The 10,885-nt window shown below is 39.1% G+C and overlaps 1 protein-coding gene and 2 non-coding genes across 3 annotated transcripts; all 3 read right to left on the minus strand.

Annotated features, from left to right (window-relative positions):
* Positions 1-3,353: 3,353 nt before the first annotated feature.
* Positions 3,354-7,650, minus strand: RPS3A (ribosomal protein S3A). The gene is made up of 6 exons (XM_006906266.2): positions 7,493-7,650; positions 6,657-6,760; positions 6,071-6,258; positions 4,417-4,625; positions 3,714-3,823; positions 3,354-3,523 (listed from the first exon to the last, which is right to left on the minus strand). The coding sequence occupies exons 1-6, from the start codon at positions 7,552-7,554 to the stop codon at positions 3,402-3,404; spliced, it is 795 nt and encodes a 264-aa protein (XP_006906328.1). The 5' UTR covers positions 7,555-7,650; the 3' UTR covers positions 3,354-3,401.
* Positions 4,045-4,116, minus strand: LOC112475173. Its single transcript, XR_003044592.1, has one exon. It is a non-coding gene; the product is annotated as a small nucleolar RNA SNORD73 (small nucleolar RNA).
* LOC112475174 lies at positions 5,310-5,381 on the minus strand. Its single transcript, XR_003044593.1, has one exon. It is a non-coding gene; the product is annotated as a small nucleolar RNA SNORD73 (small nucleolar RNA).
* Positions 7,651-10,885: the final 3,235 nt, after the last annotated feature.

Consider the following 10,885-nt stretch of genomic DNA (forward strand, 5'->3'; position numbering starts at 1 on the left):
ATGGCCTCTGTATTCTGTTGGATAGACTCAAGGAAGGACTACTTTATACGAAGAATAAGGGTAGTGATGAGGCTATAGACACTGAGTACCTCAGTGAAGATGAGAATCGGGATCACATTCACCAGTAGGGCTGCTGAGCAGACCTTACTGATGTCCCCCACAAAGGCAGCAGACAAATCACTTAAGCTGGTCCCCAGCTGCAGAGAGTATCATTTTCTTTAGGATTTGGCAATAAGGATCGCTACCTTCAGGCCATAGGTGAATGTTAATACTTGCCCTGACCACTGAAATGCCAGATACCATGATCAGATCTGGCCATGTGATTTCTGGAGGTGATGCCCAGACCACCATGCAGAACCATACAAAGAGCCAAGGGCCTGAATACATGGCAACCAAGAAGCCCATGACAAAAAGTGTACATAGGTTTGGTTCCAGACTTGAATGGGCATGAAGGGCTGAGTTCACTGTGTGGAAGGCAAACCCCAGATTTGGACAGACATAAAAATGCAAGTCTGTGATCTAGCTGGCTAGACCCACATTTTTTTTTTTTTTTAAATGGGGTGTGATTTGCATAAAATGCAGATACTAAGTCTACAATTCTGGTTTTTGACAATTATATATATTTGTGTAACTGCCAACAAGTACATAGGATATTTTCATCACCCTATAGTTCCTCATACCTCTCCAGTTGGTTATAACCTCCTCCTTCCCCAGTCCCCTGCAGAGGCAACCACTGTTTTGATTTCTATCACCATAGATTCATTTTGGCTGTTCTGGAACTTCATAAAAATAGATAGTATCTTTTTTCTTCTGGCTTCCTTTGAGTAACATATTTTTGAGATTTATGCATGTTGTTTTAACTGTTCATTCCCCTCAGTTTATCCATTCTATTGGGTTTTATCCAGTTTTTAGCTATTGGGAATAAAGCTGGTATGAACATTTTTTTCCCAGCTTTATAAATTGACTGGTATGATCATTCTTAAGCAAGTCTTGTTGTGCACATAGGGTTTCAGTTCTCTTGGATAAACACCTAGGAGTAAACTTAGGTTATAAAACAGAAATGTTTAATTTTACAAAACCTGTCTTCCAAAGTGGTTGTACCATTTTATACTCCACTAGTGACATTTTAGAGTTCCAGCTACTTCATATCCTCAACAGCATTTGGTTTTATTAGTAATGTCAGTTTCAGCCACTACGGTGTTGTATTTTGACACAATTACAGCTGTCTGTCCTGCAGACTTCTAAGAGCTAATGACATCTGAAATAATTTCTAGACCCTGACATCCTGGTCTTAGCAAATGGAAGCTCCCTACCCTTCCTAGCTTTGACATTTGCACTGCCTGTGTCATTTTACCCAAGAGTATTATTACCCATTAAGTTGGTGCCTGGATGTTTAATGTTAAGCAATTATAGAAATTTAAAAGTATGTTAATAGGATTGTGGTTGTTACCTTTTTAAGGAATCATTTTAGAGATTTCATCTGAAATTAGTTTCAAAGTAATTGGAAAGTATCGGGAACTATGCCATGTTTGACATTTTACCCAACTTACCTTAAAAAGTTAGCCTTCCAGTTTCATGGATGCTGGTAAGACATAGACTCTTGGGTGTCTTTTGTGTCAGTTTCCCATGCAAAGGGCCCATCATGCAGTGGGGTGTATCATAGAAGAGGAACACCAAGACTTAACGCCATTACGGTTAAGTGGAAACAAGACTGCTCTTTTTCCAGGGAGTCATATTAACCCTCAAGGTTTCTGAAGAGGATGCAGACACAACCCTGAGAAATGGCCCAGATAAAGAGAACTATATTGTTAGCATACCCAAGTGTGCAGGGACACTCAGGTTCTACAGCATTGCCTCTCACAATTCACTCCTTGGCCTGACACACTCTTGGCCAAACTAGAATTTTTTAACATGACTGTGCTCCTTCATCAGGTAACAGAAGAATCTCATACATTTAAGGCTATTATCCATAAGATTCAAAGCAGCAGATGAAGCCAAGTTATGGTAGGACCTCACTCTCTTCTCCAGGTTCCCGTCCTCAGCTGCTAAGTGGGAAATGGTGTGGGGGCGGTCTTACCTAACACAGTCCCGATATGGTCTAAAGCCTATTACAACCTGTGCGTTTAAACTGATCTGTTAATCCTTGGTGTCACTTTTCAATGACTAGAAGGGAAACAGATGGGCTAAAAAGCAACCCCTTTGAATTGGAGATGTCTCTCATGACCTACTTTCCTCTCACATACAAAAATGTAACTCAGAGGCACAGGTCACTTTAGGTGAATACTGGTAAATGTCCAAGGACAGCCCTAGGGCTCTCCAACACTAAGGTCTGAGGATGAACTAGCAAAGGAGTAGCCAATGATGTGGGAGGAAAACTTTGAAGTGACATTTGAGGACAGTTAAGAAAAACAGGAAGAAATCGCTTTCAAACGTCACTAAGATGTCATGTAAAATGGAGGCCAAGAGTGGACCATTAGACTTAACACCACCACTGGTAACCTTGACAACAGATTCCTTAGAGTGGTAGTGGTGGTAGCCCAATTGCAGCATTTAAGTAAAATTAGATACAAAAAGTATTGTTAATTCTTTGGCTTTGCTGTAGGGTTTTGGCATAAAAGGAATATTGATAAAGGTAACTGCTGGAGCCATGAGCCTGATTAGGCAGGAGGGAAGACCCAACACTCAAATGGGAATGCTGTCCTTAGCACAACTCATCCAGTGACGAGGCAGGCAGGAAACGTGAGCATATACACAGATGGCAGGGTGTAAGTAATGGGAATTCGTGAGGATCTTTTCTACTTTAAACTTTCTTAATGATTATAAGCAAGGTCATTAGATGAGTGATATCAGAGGTTTGAGAAGAGAAAAGGTATAGAACAGACTAAGTGAGTGGAAAAAGTTCAGCTTCACAGTACAAATGCACAGCGGGCATTTTACAGCTACAGGAAGAAATACCATTTAGATTTAAAAACAAACAAAAGAGCCAACTGGCTCTTTCCATTATTCCATCAGTCTACCATAGTGTTTTTCTCAAAGTGTGAACCCTGGTCATCAGACCTCCTGAAAATGTTTAAAATGCAAAATTTCAGGTCTTGCCCTAGTACTGAAGAGAAATTCTGGAGCTAGGGCCCTGCAATGTTTTAACAAGCCTTCCAGATGGTCTAAGAACCATCTGTTTCCATTTATTAGCCATGTATAACACCTCCAGACCACTACATCTCAATCACTACCCTATCTCAGCTACTTAGAGCAATAGATAAAATCTATAGAAATCATTAAAATTTATATTACTATCAATTCAGAACATCTGACTCACCAAGCTGTCATATTATTTTAAAAAGAATGATCGGAAATAAAACATCACAAATAGCTTTTATTTGTCACTGTGAAAAGTCTGAATTTTAAACAGATTCTTGGACTGGGGGCTCGTATCCATCAGCTCGTTCAACTTTAGCACCTGTCTCGTCCCCAGTAGCTTTTCCAGAACTGCTACCTTCACCATGGAGCTCCATGAGTTTTCCCACTAAAAAGAAGAAAATATTGTTATGGCATACTACATCTTGAAACAGTACTCTTCAATACTATGTAGGCATGACAGAAAAAAAAAAAAATCCATTATCTCTCCTCCCCGCCCCCAAATCCTAAACACACTCCAAACCATGTATTTGGCCACATAATTTTTTCTTTCAGGAATCCTGTGATTTTTCACTTACACTCAAACTTGGGCTTCTTCAGCATTTTGACTTTTCTAACAAAGACATCATGTAGAGGATAAATTGATTGGCAAGCCTTTTCTATGTCTTTTCCAATGCTATCTGGAATCCTGCAAACCAGTAATGATAGATTAAAATAAATTTACACATGTAAAACTCCCTCATTTAAGCCACATAAATCCTCGCATGAGAGTTTACTATAACCTCTTTACAGGTGAAGGTAAAATGATCTGAACTACATAGCAATTTAGTAGCAAAGTTATCATTTGGACCTTCTGAGTCCAACCTTTATATGCCTTTTCCATTACACCCTCTTAACCAAATGCATGGGAACATCAGAAAAATGTTAACAGTTTTATCACTGGACATCATGTGGGACCGAAACATTTTGTCATCACTTATTCCCACACATTATTGATTGTGGAGGGTTTTGTCTATTCAGTGAATTTTCTAATTGAGGCAAAAGTATTTCATTTCCTGTGTTTCAAGTCTAACTGCCATGAAAGCTTCCTCCAAAACAGAATAAAGAAACCAAATCACATTTACTGAGGGCACACTTTCATTTCAAGGGATGTAGCTAGATTGTTTCAAAGACAGGATTTAAATGTAAGTCTGACTCCACCTTGTCTTGTATGCTTTCCCTAATTTGAGGGACAATCAAGAGATCTGAGGTTGAGTTATGTGAAGGAAAAGAAACACTTACAATTTATTGACCACTTCTTTCAAGTCATTTGTCTGCACCTCTCGGGTCATGATTTCCATCATCTTCTTCCGGATTTGGCGGACCTGTTGATGCTGAGCATAAGAAGTCTTCCGAATCTGATTGTTGCGTTTTTTAGTAAAACCAACACAGAACAGACGAAGCAAATAACCATCGGTAGTCTTGACATCAACATGAGCTTCAATCATGGTCTGGTGAAAAAGGGACACTGTCAGATATTCCAGGTCTTAATGCTATTATTTTTATCTCCCAAATTCTGATATAAAAAAACTAGATGGTCAAGTATCACTACACAAGAGAGTATAATATAAGTTACATGCTAAATTTACAGTATTAACTTCCTTGAAGTGAACTTACCAATAAGTTACCCCAAACTGTTACTGGATATCTTTCATATCCAACTAAATAAGTCCTCCCTCATCCTCTTATCACTATGGCAACAGCACCTTTTACATATACATGCCGGCCTTTAACATCCTGCCCTTTTCCCCCAGTCAACTGTACAACTCTGCAAAACAAGAGGAAAATAGTTTGAGATTCTACAATATGGACATCTATACTTATTACAACTAAAAAAAAAAAAAAAAAATGTGCTCTGAATAGGTGAAACATAACACTAAATGCACATACTTTTAAAGGTTTAATGTTCCAAACTAAAGCTGTGCTGAAGATTAAATATTCAATTTCACAGCTAAAATATAATTAAAGACCCATTAGTCATATTAATGCCTAAATTAAAAAAAAAATCTTAGAAAAGCTGAACTGCCTCTTTTGCATTTTACAAATTTTATACCTTAGTTAAAAAATGAATACAATTATGGCCAAAGAGCCTTAATATATATTCCCAGAAATGCAACCATAAAAAACCTTATGGGAATATCAGAAATAAATATAATGATATAATCAATATATTATCATGAGACCAAAACATTTTGTCATCATTCATTCCCATATAGCAAATATTTCAAAGCTAATGGTTAGCCAGCCATCTGAACCAATGCATTTATTTCCTGTAACAATGTTTACTAAATGCTTTCTGTGTCAACTCTGTGCTGAACATGTTTATATAAACTTTTTATTTTAACTTCATAACTCAATGAGATGATACTCTTACCTACATTTTAGATAGAGAAAAGAGGGCTTAGCAAGCTTTAAGATACTTGCCAAAGAGAACACAACTGGGAAATGGAGCCAAGATTTCAACTTCATACCAGCTCTGCTACTCCTATTATGCTCTATTGCCAGAGGTAAGAGGTAATCAAGACTAGCCCAAACTACCCTTATACTTTAAAATTCACCAGATTGAGGTCCAAATATTTTGCAGACAAAACTGCACACCTAAATCCAAACATTCTTCAATCAGCTACTAATATAAAAAGCTGATAACCCAATATTAAATCTTGAACAATTTAAATAGGATCGTGACCTGCTCACTGCTCTTGCTCAAGTTCAGAGTGCCAATCCCAGAATTAGCCCTTGATAATAGCAAATAAATAAATAAAAATAAATCAAAGATTTAAAATCAAATCCAAACATTAACTGCATGATATGCTCCTTGCTGTCATTACACCATGACATCATTATACCTTGGTCAAGCATGACACAAGCACCATGCACTCAAGGATTTTGTTCTCACCTGCCATTTTTTGACCATTGAGCACATTTTGTCACGGGTAAGATCCATGCCATGAAAATTAGTCAGGCAGTTTTTGCCCTGAACATCCTCAGTAATTAGCTTGAATTTTCTAAATGCAACTTCATCATTCTGCAGATCAGCTAGGCTCACTTCAAAAACACGACCCTTGAGACCATCAGATGCGATTTCTATAAAAGAATTAATTGTCTTATTAACATTAGGAACCACATAAGCAAAATTAAGCCAACAAAATGTTCACACAGTTGAGCTTACTCAAGTCAATGGTAAATTATAAAAAAGACCTTCACTTTTGTAACCAAATCCATGTGGTCACAAACCAAATCCATGTGGACACAAATGTCTTATTGACAGTGCCCATTAGAAGCTCAAAACTACCCATGCATTTTCTTAGTTAATTCTACAAGTACCATCTTGCTTCTACAACTGTCCTACCAAAAACAAGCTCCAAGGGGCCAAAGCTGCACCCAAGAGCTGATATTTCCCTAGTCTCCCACCACAGGGCCATCAGTAGATCAAGATACATATACATTTTAAGAAAAATACAAATTAAGAATAGGATACTCACTGGTTCCTTGAGTTCTTGTGACTAGTGTTTTTCCAATATTTCGTATATTGAACATAGCTGGTGCTTTCACATCATACCAATCTTTCTTAGAAAATGGGTCAACCCTAGATTTTAAAAAATATACTTAATTTTTACAGGAAATAATTCTTTTTTACTTTCCTCATTCTAAGGATTTTAAAGGGCTAATCGCATACAGACACTGCATTAAAACTATTCCTCAGTGAAGTATCGGCGCATATATAAATTCGGTTCTCGCTGTTTCACTGTACAGACCAGAAACTTCAAAAAGTAGTTAAGCCATAAATGTACACACTCCCCCCATCCCCAATGGGCCATCGTCTACACTGTCTCCAAGTAGCATGCACGTCTCTCGAACTTCACTGGTACATGAGGACAGGTACTGGTTACCTAAGCTTTTCAGAGGACCTCATGAGCTTACTTGAAGCTCCCAGGTTCCACCGTGCCCAAGCAGTGGAGCGGTGCAGGGTCCTGGGTGAAAAAGAGTGTCTTTCTCCACTCCAGCCCTTAGCACTAATAACCCACGGAACTTGAAGCCCATGAGCCCAGAACACGGTACATGCTGGCCCCCAGTCGCGACGGCAATTCATCTGAAGAGGGTCGCGCACAAGGCTCAGGGAGCACAAGGGTAAGTCTGCTGGCCCCCCGCAACGCAGCACTCCTATCTGCCTGGCCGAGGTTCGGAGTTTACCAACTCAGCACGTCCAGCGCAATCCGACTGGCATCTTCGCCATCCGGCCTGAGCCGCGATCCAGAACCCGCCCGCCGACTCCAGCAGCACCCTGAAAAGGCAAGGAGCCACGACAGTCGCCACTTACACTTTCTTCTTAGCTCCTTTTTTGCCGCCTTTCGTAAGGCGCTTGTTCTTGCCGACCGCCATGGTGCCGCTCAGAGAGCCAAAAGGGCGGAAGTACAACTCGCGCGAGAACTTAGGCGTAAGGGGCGGGGAAGCGCCATTTACGTGACCTTTGACCGTATACGTATTTCCGACCTCAAGAAGATTGCGACAACAGAGTCACTCCCCCGACTGTAGCTGCGACCCCGCCCTCAAGTGTGAGGAGACTGCCCCACCGAGGCTCCGCTCCGCAAGCGCGAGTGCTGACGGCCTGAGGTGCAGTCTTCGGACTACCGGTGGTTTCCGTGGCTATGACGCCCGGAAGTAAGTTTCGTTGAAAGGAGACGCCCACTCCACATCGTTCCAAGCTGAGCTCGCCATCTCACTTCTAAGCTTGTTTCTTCTCGAAAGCATGGGGTTTGGAATCCAGGTTCAAATGCTACTTTCAATCGTATTTAGCCTTGTGACCTATCTCTGCTCAGTTTTCTTGTATTTAAAATGGAGATAACAATATAATCTACCTCATAAGATTGTTAGTAGGATTAAATAAATGTAACTTCAGAGATACTAATAATATTCTTGTTGATAACGGTGTTGGTTAGTGGGGGTATATTCGTTTTGTGAACATCCGTCAAGCCGTACACTCATTTGTATACTTTCCTGTTTTTCCAATACATTGATACATAGCTTAAAATGAAAAAAGTAAACTCTGCTGATTGTTTCCCTCAGGAACTGATTTCAGTGTTTCCAGACATTTCGATTTTTTCAAAAACTGGAAATTTTTTGTATGTGAAATCTCCATTTTTTCAATTTTTGCAACTAATAGCCTCCAATTTTTTTTTTTTTTTTTTTATTGTAGCGGTTTAACAAAATACATCCTGGCTAGATGTGGCCCGCTAGCTTCAACTGTGCAGCCTCTGGAAGCTGGCCCGTAGAAGCTTGGTACTCAGCCAGTGGTATGTTGCAGTTCCTTTCTCTAACTTGCCCTCTGGCAAAAAAACCCTGTGACCAAGCCAGAAACTCCCACTCACGGCACCCAACAAGCCTTTAAATCGTACAATCCCTTCCAGTCTTAGCCTTCATCCCCTACCTCCTAGTACAAACACCTTCTAAAAGAATCTTCCTACATCTCCAATCCTATCCTCAAATCTTTCAATAACCTTTCTGTTAATCTCAGTTGCTTATAATAAGGATAAATTCAAAGTCCTTACTTCACAACAATGTGAAAATACCTGACATTACTAAACTGTACACTTAAAAATGTTTAAGATGTTACCTTTACCACGTACCCCAACTCCAGTCATCTAGAACTACTTAAAATTCCCTGAACAAAACATTTTCCCTTGTCTTCATTTTCGTCATGTGTCCCTTTCTGTGAGTGGAGGGCACACAGTACAGTCATTTTTGTATTTGTGCCCATCTCTTAGCACATAGTAGGCCCTCAGAACATTTGTTGGATGATCAAATAAGAGATAGATGATATCAGTGGTGTTCCTAGTTTTTGAACTTTATAGATCAGATTTTCAAAATAATTTTGGAAACCAACAGAACTGCAGTTTTTAAATTTCACCAAGTTGTAAAACAAAAGCAAAAAACAATTGCCATTTACTGTCAGCATCATTTCATTTGAAAATTATTATTTTGACCCTCAAAAATAAAGGACATATCCTCTAAGAGTTTGGTTCTTTTAAATAAATAAGTCAGCTTTATGGAAAATTATAGACATTTTCCTTGTCTGATTGCAGACTGGTAAAAACCAGTGACAGGGGAACTAATGTGTCCTTCCAAATATATCAAGTCTTAAACTAGCAATTCTATACTAGTAACCTTGATTAAGTTTACTTCATAAGTGGCAGTTCATTAGTTTAAAACTTTTCCAATGGCAAATGTGATAGATTTCCCAGGCTACCTATTCCAGAATAAAACCCAAACTTGTCTCTTCATAATGTTTCTTCTTTCTGCCCAAGATTGAAATCCCGCAGGGAGGCATTAATGAAGTCAGCTGCATCTAGTTTATTCTAGCAACACCAGCACCTAAGGGATTTGTTAGAGGTCCATATTTCAATCCTCAGCTTTGTTTCCTAATAAAAGCTTTTTTTAAAAAAAGAATTTATATTTCCCTGACACTGTTACATTGAATGAACAATCAGTTCGAATTTAAGCATGAGGGCTTTAAATCAGTTTATGGGTCTCAACCATTCGAGAATTTCAAAATTAGAATAAATTTTGAATAGAAAAATGTTAGAGTATATCAAACCTCATAAGGTGTCAGTATTTCATTTTCTTTTTATCTGTGACTGATCTATTAAATCTATGCAATGATTTTGGAATTTTGATTACTTTGTTTTTTGTTTCTAAGAGTTCAATTTAGTTCTTTTTCCATTTGTATCACTTTGTAGTTTCTTATTCTTTGCAGGCATCCTCAATATAGATTTAAACCCAGTAAGCATAATTGTTTTACAGTCACTGTATGATAGTTAAAGTATCTGAAGTCTCTGCCAGTCTGTTTCTATTTTCTATTTTTGTGCTGGTTCTCCCCCACAAAAGTCTAGTTTCCTTGAGTTACCAGTTATATTTGTGTACTGGTCATTGTGTTTGGTGCATGTGACGAAGATACCCTCTTCCAGAAAGAATATGAATATCCAGCCAGAGTCCTACAGTCGTTTAATTGAGGTTTTGGCTTTAGGCTTCCTGGGCAACCCCGGAGAGTCTGCCTTCCACCCAGAGAGTGTAAGGTAGGTGAACACCAATTTAAAAAAAAATTGTTACAATATAATGCCATTATCTCTGATTCCCTTTTTCTTCTCACAACAATTCATCAGCAAATTCTGTTGGCTCTTATGTTCAAAATGTAACCAGTTTTCACTGCATCCCTCCACCCAGGGTAAATTTATTTCAGAACTCCAGAGGATGTCATTTGCATTTTAGTCTCCATGAATAGTGTCCTGTTTTCACCACTCTCCACCCTCTACACTTCTTCCTCTACCTCCCTAGACCAAGCTACCACCATCTCTTTGAACTTTTTGATTCTACACTTGCTTTACTACATTGTATTTACCACACAGCAGCCAGTGTCCTGCTGTTCAAAATCCTGCAATGACTTCTCATTCCATACAGAAAAATATCTAGAGTCCTTATGGTAGCCTGCAAGCCCCACATTATTTGAAGTAGACAACAAAGTAATTTTCTAAACATGACAGGATAGGGCTGAGGTAGGGATGGGAGGAACATGTGAGGAAATGGAATAGTCAGACTTTGAGAGGTAATACTGAGTTGATTTGGCTGATCTGGCTCACTCATCGCTCCATGTGCATCCCTCCCAAAGCTGTATGTGTGATCAAAGAGGATGACTTTCTCTAGGAGAGAAGAGGACCGC

The sequence above is a fragment of the Pteropus alecto genome, unplaced genomic scaffold (assembly GCF_000325575.1).
Source record: "Pteropus alecto unplaced genomic scaffold, ASM32557v1 scaffold50, whole genome shotgun sequence".
NCBI lineage: Eukaryota > Metazoa > Chordata > Mammalia > Chiroptera > Pteropodidae > Pteropus > Pteropus alecto.

Coding starts and splice junctions, on each gene's coding strand:
- RPS3A (XM_006906266.2), bottom strand. CDS start 7,554: ATGGCGGTCGGCAAGAACAAGCGCCTTACGAAAGGCGGCAAAAAAGGA. Junction 4,626..6,070: donor CAATGGTCAAAAAATGGCAG/GTGAGAACAAAA, acceptor CTTTTTCACCAG/ACCATGATTGAAGCTCATGT. Junction 3,524..3,713: donor GAAGAAGCCCAAGTTTGAGT/GTAAGTGAAAAA, acceptor TCTTCTTTTTAG/TGGGAAAACTCATGGAGCTC.